The following is a 16,686-nucleotide window of genomic DNA, read 5'->3' on the forward strand; positions in this document are numbered from 1 at the left end:
ATCAACTATGTCTACTAACACATACCTGTAACCTCAAGGGGGAAGCAGGAGGGTCAGGAATCCAGGTCATCCTCTACTCTATATTGTGTTGAGGCTTACAGAAGACTGTCTATGAGGGCTCAGGGAGATGGCTCAATGGTTAAATGCACTGGCTGCTCTTGCAGAGGACCCAGGTTTGGTTCCCAGCACCCATATGGTGGCTCACAACCATCTATAACCAGTCTCAAGAGGTGCAGTCTTCTACCTTTGAGAGGATCAGGATCAGACACACACACACACACACACACACACACACACACACACACACACAGAGCACGCAAGAAAAACACTCATACATAAAAAAATTTAATTATTTTTGAGACAGACAGTGTATTACTATGTAGCCTTGGCAGGCCTAGAACTCACTATGTAGACCAGGCTGCCTCTCCCTCTGGAGTGCTGGGATTAAAGGTGTGAGACATTGTGCTTTGCTAAAATTAAATCTTCAAAAAAAAAAAAAAATGGTTTTTTTGTTGTTTGTTTTGTTTTGAAGACAGGGTTCCTCTGTCTGTCAGGCACTCACTCTGTAGACCAGTTTGGCCTGGAACTCACAGAGTTCCCTGCCTCTGCCTCTGAAGTCCTGGGATTTAAGGTGTGTGACACAACTGCCCAGTTTTAAAAAAAAAAAAAAAAAAAAAAAAAAAAAAATGTTTTTAACTGTAACTCTGTCTTTACCAGCCAGTTTATGTCCCTCAGGAGAACTGTTACATTCATACCTGTGTCTCTAGCAGCCTGGCCTGGGCCTATAGGTGATAGGTGAATAATGAGCCTTTATTTAGTTAAGGTTGATAAATCAAGGAGCCACAGCATGGAGTCTGATGAGCCCATGACTTGGTCAGGACAGGGTATTCTGGGGGTCGAGAGCCGATGTTAAGGTGTTTTCTTCAGTTGAGCTTAATTTACCCAGACACAAATACCAGATTTAGGGCAAAATCCCTGCTCAGTAAAGAAAAACAAACTTCTGGCTTCAGGAGCCTTAGCTTGTCTCTTAAAGAATCTCATAAGGGCTGAAAGGGGTGGCACACGCCTTTAATCCCAGCACTCAGGAGGCAGAGTCTCAAGGGCAGCCTGGTCAACAGAGTGAATTTCAGGACAAGCCCATGGCTACACAGAGAAACTGTGTCTCAAAAACAAACAAACAAACAAACAAACAAACAAAACAAAGAAAAGAAAAAGAATCATAAGGTCATAGGAGGCTGGTGAGAAGTCTTTTTTTTTTTTTTTTTTTTTTTTTTTTTTGAGAAGTCTTATGGGTAAACTCACTTGTCAACAAGCCTGACCACCTGAATTCCATCCCCAGGACCCACATCATGAATCGTACTCTGATTGCCACATGCATGCTGTGGCATATACTCATAAGGGTATGCAATTGGGTGCATATGTGGGAATGCAGACACACAGACACATACACACACACACACACACACACACACACACGAGCAAACAAATAAATAAAAATTTAATTTTTTTAGCATAAAAAAAAATCTGATGAGCAACTAAAATGCTACCTGCCATCCTGAATGTAGAACGAGGAAGCAAACATTAGCACTGGGACTTCAGTGTAAACCAAGAATCCATGATGTAAGGCAGGAGTCAGAAAGTCAGACTGGGCAGTACATTGAGCTCCATAGAGACAGCGCCGGGGCAAGCGCGAGCCGGACGGGCACTGGGCGACTCTGTGCCTCGCGGACGAAAATCAACTGAACATGGGCAAAGGAGATCCTAAAAAGCCGAGAGGCAAAATGTCCTCATATGCATTCTTTGTGCAAACTTGCCGGGAGGAACACAAGAAGAAGCATCCGGATGCTTCTGTCAACTTCTCAGAGTTCTCCAAGAAATGCTCAGAAAGGTGGAAGACCATGTCTGCTAAAGAAAAGGGGAAATTTGAAGACATGGCAAAGGCGGACAAGGCTCGTTATGAAAGAGAAATGAAAACCTACATCCCCCCCCAAAGGGGAGACCAAAAAAAAGTTCAAGGACCCCAATGCACCCAAGAGGCCTCCTTCGGCCTTCTTCTTGTTCTGTTCTGAGTATCGCCCAAAAATCAAAGGAGAACACCCAGGCTTATCCATTGGTGATGTTGCAAAGAAACTGGGAGAGATGTGGAACAACACTGCTGCAGATGACAAGCAGCCCTATGAAAAGAAGGCTGCCAAGCTGAAGGAGAAGTATGAAAAGGATATTGCTGCGTACAGAGCTAAAGGGAAACCCGATGCAGTGAAAAAGGGGGTGGTCAAGGCAGAAAAGAGCAAGAAAAAGAAGGAAGAGGAAGATGATGAGGAGGATGAAGAGGATGAGGAAGAGGAGGAAGAAGAGGAAGACGAAGATGAAGAAGAAGATGATGATGATGAATAAGTTGGTTCTAGCGCAGTTTTGTTTTTGTTTTTGTTTTTGTTTTTTTTTTTGTCTATAAAGCATTTAACCCCCCTGTACACAACTCACTCCTTTTAAAGAAAAAAAAATTGAAATGTAAGGCTGTGTAAGATTTGTTTTTAAACTGTACAGTGTCTTTTTTTGTATAGTTAACACACTACCGAATGTGTCTTTAGATAGCCCTGTCCTGGTGGTATTTTCAATAGCCACTAACCTTGCCTGGTACAGTCTGGGGGTTGTAAATTGGCATGGAAATTTAAAGCAGGTTCTTGGTGCACAGCACAAATTAGTTATATATGGGGACGGTAGTTTTTTTTTGGTTTTCTTTTTTTTTTTTTTTTTTTCTTTTTTTGTTTTGGGTTTTTTTTTTCCATCTTCAGTTGTCTCTGATGCAGCTTATACGAAGATAATTGTTCTGTTAACTGAATACCACTCTGTAATTGCAAAAAAATTGCAGCTGTTTTGTTGACATTCTGAATGCTTCTAAGTAAATACAATTTTTTTTATTAGTAAAAAAAAAAAAAAAAAAAAAAAAAAAAAAAAAGAAAGTCAGACTGATGCTGGTACCTTTGAAAGAGACTTAAATCAATACTAAAGTAAGCCTAGCACATAGGTATAAACCTAGCACTTGTGAAGTAGATGCAGGAGAATCAGAAGTTCAAAGCCTTTCTCAGCTACATTGTGAGTTCAAAGCCAGACTGGGATACTTAGACCCTGTTTAAAAACAAAAACAAAACAACTGCATCTGGGAATGTAGCTCAGTTTGTAGTGGGCTTTCCAGCGGGAAAGTAGAGGCAGGGTAATCCCACGATCCCACAAAGAGGTCAAGGTCAAGGTCAGCCGGGCTACTGTAGACCCTGTCTCAGATGAAATATATTTCAAGATTTTACAAGTGGGGGTAGAATGTTATTAGATTTTAAAAAAAGGACAAACATACTCTCTGCCCTTAAGACAAGAATTCAAATGTCTGAAATAACAGATAAAATAAAAGATAAGCTAAGCCCAAGCTGTGGAAAGAAATGATTACTGTTCAAAGTAGACCCTATCTGCCTGATTGAGGAAATTCAGGAATATTTTAAGTAGAGGGAAATATTTGTTGTTTCTTATTACTGATTTACTTATTTATTTAGAATGGTGCTGGGGATCAATCCCAGGGTCTCTCATATTAGTAGGGATTTGATAATGGAACACAGAATTCTCCAAAAAGAGATAATATGAACAACAAATACACTTGTAAAAGTTTGGCTTTCCTACTAACTAAGGAAAGCTGTAGTAGACTCACAGTAAGGTATCAATCACTTCACACATCAAATTGGATGGTCTGAGCAAACCTAGGGTTGACTCTGGAGAATAGTGATGGAGGTGTGTATACTCCCACTTCCAGGGGAACTTATGACAGCCACTTCAGAAGATACGTTGAAATTAATCTAATCAACTACACACTTACGCTGGGCCCTCAGAACCCCATTCCCAGGGAAACTTCCACATCTTTACACAAGATGAACCAAAACAGTCAAAGCCCAGGGCCTGTACCCTAAACCCTCCCAAAATTACCATAATGACCATAACAGGAAAATGCATAAACCACAGAGTGTGCTCTGAATATTAAAGCTGCAAAACTGAATGAAACACAAGGAAGGGAGGAACCAGATGTGGTGACTCACATCTGTAATCCTAGCATGTGGGAAGGTGATGCTGAGGTCTGCATGGACTGCAGAGTGAGATGTAGGCCATCCTAGACTACAGGGTGGGATTCTGTCTCAAACAAACAAACAAATGAACAGGCAAAACATTGATGGGAAAAATACCCAGAATACATAGTTGGATTCATAGTTGGATACACAGAAGTTTAAATAAGTTATACAAACAAATGTTATAAAATACATGGGAATTTCTATATAGTACTTGAATGTAATATAGTAAAGTTTTTTCCAGGAGAATGGGAGGAAAGGCTAAGAACATGACTTTGTGATAGAATACTTGCTTAGCATACACAAAGTTCTACATGCAGTTTCCAGCACTCAGATGACAGACTCCACAGTACGATTCCTCAAAAAACATAACAAAACAACAACAAAACCACCATGAAGTGCAATTGAAGAAGATACCAGGTGTTAATCTCTGGTCTACCAAGTGACAAGTGAGTTCTAGGATAGCACCAAAGAGACAGAGAAACCCTGTCTCAAAAAACAAAAAGAAGGAAAGAAAGAAAAAAAGAAAAAGAAAAAGAAACTGAGTTCAGTGAACAACTGAATGACATGTCATCCCTCCAATTGGCAGAACAAAGGGGATTTTTGCCATAAGAGCTGCAGCTTGCATTTAAATAATAACCTGTACTTTATAAATACTTTTGCTAGAGCAAAGTGGGGAAGGGGCTTGTCACTGGGTAACCTAAATTTGCCCTCAGAAATCACATGGCAGAAGGAGGGAAGAGACAAGAAGCTACTCTGACCTCCAGATGTGCACTGTGGTGCCCACTCCTATTTAAAAAAAAAAAAAAAAAAAAAGTCTTTTCTATCAAAGATGGCTAACCCACCAAGTGCTGGTATTCTAAAAATGGCCCCCATCTTGTGAAACTCTTGCCTCATCCAGGCCCCTGGATGACAGACATTCCTGACACTTGACTCTATCACACTTCCCCTTTGAACGAGAAAAATGAGGACGTGACTGCTTCTGGGTATAGGTTGAGGAGGTTTATTGTAGACATGAGGGGGAAAAAAAAGCCAGAGGCATCTGGAAGGCTCCAGCCTGAACTGGGCCATGAGAGGACAGGTAGGGTAGGGCAGCAAGAGAGGATGAGGAGAAAGAGGGAGCAAAGAAGGTATCTGGGGACCCAGAGAGTACGAGCACCAGAAGGACCGTAACCAAAGTGGCCGAGGTTATATAGGAATCAGAGAAGCTGGGGAAAGGGACAGGCAGCTCAGGGGCTGGAGAGGCTCAAGGGAGGGGGTGGGTGTGTAACATGTATTGGTGAGACTGAGAGGCTGCCAGCCAGCCTCCACTTTAATATGATAAATAGGCACGCACCTCAGTTAGCCATTTGTCCCAGGTTTCTTTGAGACCTAACATCCTTTGCTCCCATTATGATTAGCCAATCACATCAGATTGTGAGGTCCAGCTTCCACCAATGGGGTGTTAGGACAAAAACTAAGTGATCTTCCCATCCAGTGTGCATGCTCATGGTTTGGTAAAAATAAATGGCCTTGCTGAGTTACTATATTCTTTTCCAACAATTTGGAGTCTGGACGGGATGGCTTGTCTGGGATTTCAAATCCATCTGGGAAAGTGTTCAGATCCCATCCCTTGGAGGAAACATATTCAATGGTCCCTCTGCAGTAATATACCCCTGCCCTGCCGCCAGGGCCTCAAACAAATGTCACTTTTTTTAAATTATTAATTTTTTATGTGTAAGGGTGTTTTGTCTACGTGCATGTTTGTGTACCAGTGAGTCCAGAAGAGGGCATCGGATCCCCTTACAACTGGAGTTACAAATTATTGTTTGCAGTCATGTGGGTGCTGGCAATAGGACCCAGTCCTCTGAAAGAGAAGTCAGTGCTCCTAACCACTGAGCCATATCTCCAGGCCCCATGTGAACTCTTTAGGATGAGAAATTCCTTAGCAAATGCAAAGAAGAGCCCAGACCAGCACTTCAGTGACCAAATGGGCCAAGTATTTCCTTGAGGTGGTCAGGACATATTTTAGAGGTTGTGTGAGAGTGAATGAGACATGCTCTGAACACAAAATAAGAGTACAGCAGGATTCAGCTTCTACAGGTGTTCAGACCTCACACAGCTCAGCAACAGTCCCTCAGACCTAATCAGAGGTTTACACCAAACTGTCAAGCATTGAACACCCAATAAGGAATTGGTAGGTGATTGGGAATGCAAGAAACCACCCCCCTCCCCCCAGGGAAAGGAATTCAGCTCTAAGGGACTCTCAAGCCTGAAGGCTGGGGTGGGAAACAAGCAAAATAAAAAGAACCCTTGGGAAAAGGAAAGGAGGAATAAGATTCCCTGTGATAACCCCTGCTTAACAATTGGAAGGATAATGAGAGAACCAAAAACCACTGTGAAAGGGAGCTAACTTCAAAACCTTCCTTTTCTTTCCACCCCAGGAGGGTAACTTCAGACTTGATTTTCCCTGAGGGAGGTCTCTCCAGTGGAGAGAGAATTGGGTTGTTAATCCCCTCTGACTAGGAGGCCCCCACTACCCCCCAAAAAAGAGCTAAAGTCACTTTCCCCACGGGACTGCCCCCCATGCAGCTTAAATGGCACACCCTCCCTCTTCTCTTCCATTCTTCTTCTCAAACAATAGCTAAGATGTATGGCTTGCCTGCTTTGGCAGGCAATCTAATAAAATTGTCATTAAGTTTCCATTTGAATCCATTCTGGCATTATTTTATTGTGAAGCTAAAAATTTCAAGAGGGGACCCTGGTTTCCCCTGTATCATCTGGCACCCACAAAGGGACACCAACATACCAACAAGTAACACTGGTGATGTGCACTCTGAATACAAAACAGGTAATGTCCTTTATCTGTCTTGCCTTGGGGCTATGGTGCTCTGGCTTCCTGGGAGGAGGAAAAAGCAAAACAAAACAAAAATAGAAGCTCTTTTAATTTCCTTTTTTCCCCCTTGTCTCTCTCAGGCTGCTGTGGCTAACTGATCATCATGTTCATGGGACTAGAAAATGCCAAGTTTAAGTCCCTACATTCTCTCCCTGGCAGAGGGTCTCCCTTCTTTCCCACAACCTGGGAAGGGAGAACAGACAGGCACGTGGTGCAGTTAATTCAGACCCTGCCCTAAGACTACGTGGTTCCTGGAATGCTGCTTTTCAGCCTGGGTAAAAGCACCACACCATGCTGTTAAGGTTTTAAATCAGGATTAACTAAATTAAACAAGTTAGTTTCGAAGGGACTCAAAATTGTACAGACAAGGAGGGTCAGAGGTCACAGGGCTGTCTGATCTCAGCCTGTACCATGCTCCAGTGGGACAAAATGGTGCCAAGGACACGTTCTCCTTATTCGGATTTATTGTTGTTGCTTGTTTTAGAAAAGGGTGTGCGTGGCTGTCCACATTTAATCTGTGAGATGTGTGATTCCCACAGGCACTTGTGCCCTGATGACAGACATGATCATTTTGTTATTGGGTTGAGCTTACAACAAGCAAAGAGTAACCTTGTAGCTTTGTCACCCCCTTGGCTGGTGACTCATCAACATGTTGCCATCTTGGTTAATGCAATTACATGGCATAAACCAAAGTAGCACCCCTAAAACTTCATGGTACCATCGAGCCCTCTCTCTTCTCTCAGTAAACTCCACGTGGGTGGTGAGTCTCGTGTTTGTGTTTCTTAGGCATTAGTTGCATCAAAAGAAAACAGGAACCCCTAGAATTTCTGAACCACAGACATTCAGTCACACAACCCAACATCCTTCCAACACTAGACAGCTGTAAGCTTACACTGCCAGGTGGTCCTTGTGGACTGAGTCCCGGGAGGCGCAGAAACAATCAGGACCCACAGGATAGATTGCCAGGTGCAGCTAAACATTTAGGCAACTGCAGCACCCATAGGCAAAGAGCTCGTTTGGATAAGAGGCTGGACCCTGGGGCTGAGTGGAAGCCTGTTCTTCTGCCCCGAATCTCCAAGTCTGATTTTCTCTGATATAGATAAAACAGACTTCCCTTCAAGACTCCTTCATGCATTGGAGTCCTGGGTACATGGTTTATTTTTCCTTTTCAGTTACAGTGACATAGACAGACTAAAGAAAAAGAGCAGACCTTTCCAGATCTTGTAGATGTTATTGTTTTCTGTAGTCTCTCATTACAGGTAGAAACAAAACAAAACAAAACACGGAGAGAGAGAGAGGACCCTCTGCCTAAATCTCTTGGTGATTACTCCAGCGTCACAATTTCAACAGGGCTTCCTTCTGCTGGATGATCTTCAGTTCAATCAAGTTGTGCTGTGCACGGTTGCTCCTAGCTGTTATTTGTACGCATTCAAAACCGAAAGCACAGCTTTGATAGTTTACTCTCTGCACTGTACAAAGCACATAAAAATTTGTGTGTGTGTGTGTGTGTGTGTGTGTGTGTGTGTGTGTGTGTGTTTCCAGACAGGGTTTCTCTGTGTAACCCTGGCTATCCTGGAACTCACTCTGTAGACCAAGCTGACCTCAAACTCACAGGGATCTGCCTGCTTCTGCCTCCCGAGTGCTGGGATTAAAGGCCTGCACAACCACTGCCTGACTCAAAGATTTCTATTTGCCTTTTGTTCTCTATAAGGTTTCCCTGAAATGTTATAAAGCCTTCTAGTTTAACAATATTTACACAGGTAATGTTAATTTGTTACTCTGTCCTATGTTTGTAATTGGAGTTCATTTTTTTAAAATTTTATTTATTTATTTTGGCTATTGCTTTGGAGGATGTCCTGGAACTCTCTCTGTAGACCATGCTGGCCTCGAACTCACAGAGATCCACCTGCCTCTGCCTCCTGAGTGCTTGGACTAAAGGCCTGCACCACCAACACCTGTCATTTTCCTTTTTTATTAAGGTGGAGTTGCAGCGTAGTCTTCTGAGCCAAGAACTGCCATCCTAAGGACTTTAGTTGTGCCTGCTTGGAAACGATCATCTCTGCTGCACTCTGTTGATGTTCCTTCTCTGAGGGAGGGGTGGGAGGGTCATGGACCCACCTGACAGCCTCCTATCCAGTTCTGCCCCACTTCCAGATGGCATGCAGGCATTGGGGACAAACTAGAGTACATAGGCTGGCAGATACCAGGGAAAGGGCGGGGCACTCCATCTACGGTCTGTGGGAAAGCTCTCATGCATGCTGAGAGAGGAAGCTTTTCCACCGAGGCTGTTTGGTATCACCTATACTCCTGTCAGTTACCCCTCACCAACTCTGTAAGACACATTGGTCCCCTGGGTGAACTTTGCTAAAATGGAACTTTGGTTTGTCATCAGGACCTTATAAGGAGGAAGTAGACAATGCTTACCTCCACCCACTCTTCCAAGAGAAGATTTTCACAACCGGTGGTAAACTATTTGTTAATATTGCTATGCCTATGGCATGTGTGTATGTGCATGTGGGGGGTAGTGAGTTAAAAAAAAAAAAACTAAAAAGGATGTACAAATAAATATTTTTAGTAAAGCTGTATGTAAGCATTACCCAGTAGTTAAAAGTCCCTGAGTGGTGTTAATTCACCATCTGGGTCTTGAATAACCAGATGTGGAGACCTATACTGATGTGGTCAGAGGAATTAAAAAGGGGGCAATATTTTGCTCTTTGTCCTCTAAGGTCACTAGGTCCCAGGGGATAGTGAGGCATTTCTTCAAATGTCCTGTAACTATGGGGACTCACCTATTCTATTGTTCAGGGAGCCCATGAAGACCCTATCTTGTGCACTCTTACCTGATTACAAAGAAGAGAGCCAACTCAGAGGGAAACTTTCCTCAACCGTCCCCAGGGAAGCTACAGTCAAACAAGGCCTTTGACTGATCCTCACATTGATGGGGATCAACTGTAAAGAAAGCCTAATCGGGGCTGCAGAGATGGCTCAGAGGTTAAGAGCACCAAACGCTGACTAAAACAGCAACCTCAGCCTTGTTGGAGGAAAGATACCAGAAGTGCTAGGAGTTTTGATCTTTGATCTGGTTGCTAAATAATGTTAGGGTTACTTCTTCAGAGGGGGCATGTTACAGTGCCAGTAAAAACCCATTAGAGAAAATTCCTCTATTCAAGAGTCCCTTGAAGCCGGGCATTGGTGGCACACACCTTTAGACCCAGCACTCGGGAGGCAGAGGCAGGCTGATCTCTGTGAGTCTGAAGCCAGCCTGGTCTACAGAGAGTGTTTCAGGACAGGCTCCAAAGCAATAAAGAGAAACCCTGACTAGAAAAAAAAAAAGTCTCTTGAGTAGAATCTCTTGCCTGGGAGGATGCCTGACATTCCAGCTGGGTCTCATTACCCAGTCAAAGAATGGTGGGCTCGCCATAAACCATGCTAACAAGCCAGGTAGAATAATTAATTCCTCATGTTAGGGGGCCTCATCCAGAACCTCAAGACCACTCTCAGCAAACAATCCCCAGTCACTCCCCTCCCTTGTCATAACAGTAATTTTACTAAAAGCTTCAGAAGATGATCAAGTGGGGGCTGAGTTTGGAGAAAGGGATGAAAATGTATGCTGAAGAGGGAAAAATGTGAAAAAGTCTTTCCTATCAAAGATAGCTAGCCCAGCAAGGGCCAGTATTCTAAAAATGGCCCCCATCTTGAGAAACTCTTGCCTGTTTGCCCAGCTCCTGGATGACAGACATTCCTGAGATCTGACTGTTGTGGAATATTAACTGGGCAAAGATGTGTTACATTCGTTTATGCTGCAGAAGATTACTTTAGCGTGTAATTTGTTTAATTATGTAAAGGTGTGTTGCTGTTTCACCTTGCCTGCCTAAGGCACCTGATTGATCCAATAAAGAACTGAACGGCCAATAGCTAGGCAGAGGAGGGTTAGGTGGGGCAGGTGGGCGGGCAGAGAGAATAGTAGGAGACAGCTAGGCTGGGGAGAAAAAGAAGAGAGGAATGAGAGAATGGAAGGGGGACATGGCCGGGGCAAGTCGCCAGGCAGCGAAAGTAAGACATACAGAAGTGAGAAAGGTAAAAATCCCTGAGGCAGAAGGTAGGTAAAGAGAAACAGGTTAATTTAAGCTAAAAGAGCAGCCAGAAACATGACAAAGCTAGGCTGATTCAAAACTAAAAATAAGTCTGTCATGATTGGAGAGCTGACTGGTAGCCCAAAAGAAAAATCCTGGTACACTTGACTCCATCACACTCTTTGCCTTTGTGCCCTTTATAAATTAGCCAAGTGCACATCAGATTATAAAGTAGAGCGCCCACCAATGGGGTAGGACACTCACCACCTTGTGTTGGGATTAAAACTAAGTGAACCAACCAATGTGTTTGCTAACCTGGGTTGTGTCCTTGTGTATTTTTTGAAACATTTCTCTTTTGATTTTGAATTTTTGAGGCAGGGTTTCTCTGTGTAGCTTTGTAGACCAGGCTGGCCTCGAACTCACAGACAACTGCCTACCTCTGCCTCCTGAATGCTGGGACTAAAGGCATGCACTTTAAAACTTTTTTGTTTGGTTGGTTTTGGTTTTGGTTTTTGGAGATAGGGTTTTTCTGTATTGCTTTGGAGCCTGTCCTGGATCTCACTCTGTAGACCAGGCTGGTCTCAAACTCATAGAGATCCTCCAGAGTGCTGGGACTAAAGGCATGTGCCACCAATGCACAGTGGCTTAAAACATTTTTAAAGACAAGTTCTTACTATATAGCAGCAGTTCTCAACCTGTGGGTGATGGCTCCTTTGAGGGATTGCATATCTTATGGTTACCATTCACAACAGTAGCAAAATTACAGTTATGAAGTAGTAATGAAGATAATTTTATTGTTGTGGGAGGTCACAGAAACACAAGAGGAACCATATTAAAGGGTCACAGCATTAGGAAGGTTGAGAACCACTGCTGTATATCTTTGACTGGCTTGAATCTTACTATGTAAACCTGGCTGGTCTCAAACTCATAAAGATCCAACTGACTCTGCCCCCCAATTGCTGAGAGTAGATGTGTGTACCACCATGCCTGGCCCCTTAAAGTAAAATTATTGTCATTATTTCATGTGCATAAGGGCTTGCCTACATGGGAGTCTGTGCATCCCATGCATGCCTGGTACCCGAGGAGCCCAGGAGAGGGAGTTGGGTCTTCTGGGACTGGTGGTATAGTTACAAGTTGCCATGTGGATGCTGGGAGACCTGGGTCCTCTGGAACAGAGCTATCTCTCCAGCCTCACCACCCAAAAGGCAATTGCCTCAAATGATTTACTTTCACATTGTGTGTCATTCTGTTCAATATCTAGGGAGGTACATTTCCAATAATTCGGATTTCTTTTTCAGCAGTCCCAATAAACACAAAGTTTTTTTTTTGTTTGTTTGTTTTTATTAAAAAATAGCTTTTCAGGCAGGAGAGATGGCTCGGAGCTTAAGAGCACTGGCTGCTATTCCAGAGGTCCTGAGTTCAAGTCCTAGCCATTGCATGGTGACTCACAACACTCTGTAATGAAATCTGGTGCCCTCTTCAGGTGAGCAGGTGTACTACATGCAGACATAACACTATACATAATAAAAAATAAATCTTAAAAAAAAAAATGAATGAAATTGGAAGTTGAGAAGAAATACCCTTTCATATTCTAGCTCATTTAATTATCAACTTTTGAGGTAATGGAGCCATTTTGTTGTTGTTGTTTGTTTTGTTGAAACAAGTTGTTACTACATAGCCTTGCTATCCTGGAACTCACAGACCTCCACCTCTCTTTGCCTGTTGTTTTTGTTTGTTTGGTTTGGTTTTTGAAACAGGGTCTCATTATGTAGCCCTGGCTGGCCTGGAACTCACTATGTAGGCTAGGCTGGGCTTCAGCTGATAAATAACATGGGATTAAGAGTGTATAGCACCACACCTGGTTGGATACAGATGATATTATTCTTACTTCTTTACTCAGTTGTATTTTTAAATATTTCTATAAATGTGCATGCATAGCTTTGGTGCTTTAAAAAATGATACATCAGGGAGGAAGAGAGAGGCAGAAAAAAAAGTCAGTGACTTCTTCAAAATCAAATGGTCACATTTATGACTCCCTAGCCTGCCTTGGGAGTGCACGTGAAGGACAGGATAAATACAAGAAAGCAGCTAACACGAAATAATGTCCAGCCCCACACTTATTCAACAAAATATAAATTAAAGCATCACATAAAAGTCTTGTCTATTAAATAGCAAAACTTTTTCTCAAGGAGAAGGTGTGGTGAATGCAGTAGTCATATATTATGGCTGATAACATTACAAAGTGGTACATTTGCTTAGAAGATTTGGCAGGAGTAACTAGAGCTGTATAAGCGTTCACACCCTGTGAAAATAATCATTGTTTTCTAAAGGGGAAAAATGATATTCACATGAGCGTTGCTGTGTAATGGGCTTTCCCTACTCAGCCAGGCGATCCAAGTTTAGAGCTTATAGCCTGGTGTGCCTACAAACCTTCCTGACTGATACAGAGAGGGAGTGAGGTCACAGCCCTTGAGCCATGAATTCAATTCCCAGCACCACAGAAAAGTAAAAAAGGTGGTAGGCAAGAAGGTTTTGGTGTCAGTTCAGGGTGAAGGAACTTGGATTGACTCCCACCCGCTTGCTACAACTCAGTTTTATGGGGTTCGAAGAGAAAGGTCAGTCTTTGGAGGAACGCTGTTTTCCTATTTGTCATTGTGGTGTTTGGCCTTTAGAGAAAGGGTCTCTCCCTCTTTTTTTTTAAACATGTTTATTTTGTGTGAATGTATGTATGTTTGTATGTATATATGTATGTGGTTTTGCCCATGTCACAGAGCACATGTGGAGGTCAAAGGACAACTTGTAGGAGGTCAGATGACAGCTTCTTTCCTCCCATCATGGAGGAGTCAGGGATACAACTTGAGTCATCATGCTTGGTGACAACACCTTCACCCACTGAGCCATCTCACCAGCCCCTGCATCAATCTTAATTCTATTTACATTGTTCCTCTGCCTTAAAAAAAAAAAAAAAGTTTACCTATCTCTCCTGACCTGGATTTTCTTGTCTACGATTTTTATTTTATGTGAGTGAGTGTTTTGTCTGCATATATGTCTCTTTACCACATCCATGCCTGGTACCTACAGAGGCTAGATGAGGGTGTCAGGGCCCCTGAAACTGGAGTTAACTGGATGTTAACCAGGTGGGACCTGGGCATCCAGGTCCTCTAGAAGAGCAGCCAGTGCTCTTAACTGCTGAGCCTTCTCTCCAGCCCCCACACCACCACCCTTCACACTTTTTTTTTTTTTTTTTTTTTTTTGAGACAATCTCACTCTATAGTCCAGGCAGGCCTCAAATTTATGGCAATCCTTCTGCCTTCCAGGCATAAGCCACCACACCCAGCTTCTTCACCTAGATTAGTGTCTGAGGTCAGTAACTAATCCAAGGAAAGGGTTGTCATCACTGGCATTGTTGTCATTGACACTTATGGAGCAGATAGCGTTCCAGGTGCTGTTCAGAGCTGTGTGTATTGTTCTATTAATCGTCACCCAACCCATAAGGATGGGACTGTGACCATCCTTATTTTACACACAAAGAAATAAGGGAGATCAAATAAGCTACCCAATGTCAAGCAGCTTTTGAAGGTGGATCTCTGTTTCATCTGTTCTCAGACCTCTAAGATTCAGGGTAGGACTCGGTGTGCAGAAGGCTCCCAGGGTTTGCCAACAAGGACTGAAAGGGAAAGGTAAACAGCAGATGGAAACCCGTTGCTGTGATTCAGACGATGGCCGTGGGAATGGAGAAGAGGATTTGGAAACAAGACCTGGCTTGCCAGATTTTACAGAGCTGAGATCTAGGGAGCAAGGCTGGGGGGAGGGGAAGGCTGTACGTGCTATTTTTTTCTTTGGCTTTGGGCACATTTGCATTTTTTAAATTTCATAAAGCAGAAGGTATTCTTACAATGTTTTAAATACACACACACACACACACACACACACACACACACACACACACACACGAGCTACTATAGGACTTGGCACCAGCAATATAAAGGAAACAAGAGAGAGGAAGAGAGCCAAGCAGAGCAGGAAGTTGCTCCAAAGAGAGAAAGAGAGGCATTTGGAATGCTTTGGGAGGAGAAGCTGACAATAATTTGGGACCTATCAAGCAATGAGACTTCCAGGTCTAAAATTTCAGAAAGATCAACCAGAGCATGTCTTTATTTCTACATTTATTTGTTTGTTTAGTGTGTGCATGTATGTGTGTTCATGCATACGTGTTTGTGTGTGTGTGTGTGTATACAGGTCAGAAGACAATTTCTCTTTTCATCATGTGGAATTCAGGTTGTCAGTATTGGCAGCAAGCACCTATACCTGTTGAGCCATCTTGTTGGGCCTAGGCCATGTTCTGAAGGATTCCAATGGAGGTGGAGAAATATACACAGAAACACACGTACTTGAGAGAGTGCTTGTAAAGATTAATGTGCAAAATATAGACAAGGCCCTGAGTTTCCAGACTCACCATTGGCAGAAGGGATGAGTAGTAGTACTGAATAATAAAGACAATATAGGTACACCACACATCCTACAGTTATAGAAAGATCAAATCAAACTCTAAAGGATATGCTAAATAAACAGAAAGGGATAATAAAGAACCCCAGAACTGGATTGCACAGTGCTTTATTGACTTTGAATTTTCTGAATGTAAATGAGAAAAGAACAACAGCTGTGGAGAGACACTGGATAATAGAAAAAGCTACAGAAGTAAATCAGCTAATATACTTTAAAGGTATATCTTGACCTCAAAATGGAAACGAGGACATGTGTTACATTGGGGAAGAGGTTTTGCTTTTGTTTTCACAGGTGAAGAAAAGCTATAGATACCATCAAAACTGATAAAGATTTGATTTGAACGAGACCCCTCTTAATTAGAAGAGATGACTGTTCATCAAGCACCATGGTCATTTAATCTAAGTTAACCTATAAAACTAACAAATGTTTTTCATTTGATTAGCTATAACTTGTCAAAGAAGAACCTCCCAAAATTTAGGGTTGGGGAAGGGTTTTAGTTTTGTCTTTTCAGAATAAAGGGTTGCAGCTAAGGAATCCGGAGACCACTGGACAATTGAGACATCTGAAGAAAAGGGACAAATAATCCAGAAAATTTGTCCCAAGAAAAGGAATAAATTGGTCTATTGATATTTTATATTTCCAACAGGATAAAACTTCAGAAACCTTCCCAAATGTTTGTTTCTAGTATTCTCTACATACATAATACAAATAGTTCTTTTGAAACCCAATTAAAGACTAATGTTGGCTTTGGAGTTGGAGTTTGGCTCTCTCCTTCTCTAAGTAGGCTTGTTAAAGAAAAATCCAAAATCTTTGTCTCATGTCAGAAGAGCCACCTAATATGGGATAGGAGAAAAACAAATAATTGAAAGACTTTTGTATTGCCACTAATTTCATAATCCTTTGGTTTTATATTGACTTTTAATAGCTTTTCTTAAAGCATAAATCTTGTATTTATATAAAAAGGTATAAGATTAATATATATGTATTTTAAAGTTTTGTCATGATATTAATAATCATATAGAGTACTAACTAATTCTAGAAAAAGGTTTCATCTACCTTCCTGTACATGATTTTGGGTTTAAGTCTCTATTAGTTGTCTGCAGTAAACCATGACCAGGACTAACCTTGA

At 42.3% G+C, this 16,686-nt stretch overlaps 1 protein-coding gene across 1 annotated transcript; it reads left to right on the forward strand.

The window, feature by feature from the left end:
* Positions 1-1,647: 1,647 nt before the first annotated feature.
* On the forward strand, positions 1,648-2,512 carry LOC127238091 (high mobility group protein B1-like). Its single transcript, XM_051206550.1, is given in 2 exon segments — positions 1,648-1,982; positions 1,984-2,512. Coding segments are annotated over 2 exon segments (648 nt in total). The 5' UTR covers positions 1,648-1,745; the 3' UTR covers positions 2,395-2,512.
* Positions 2,513-16,686: the final 14,174 nt, after the last annotated feature.

Source organism: Phodopus roborovskii, unplaced genomic scaffold (assembly GCF_943737965.1).
Source record: "Phodopus roborovskii unplaced genomic scaffold, PHOROB, whole genome shotgun sequence".
Classification (NCBI taxonomy): Eukaryota; Metazoa; Chordata; class Mammalia; order Rodentia; family Cricetidae; genus Phodopus; species Phodopus roborovskii.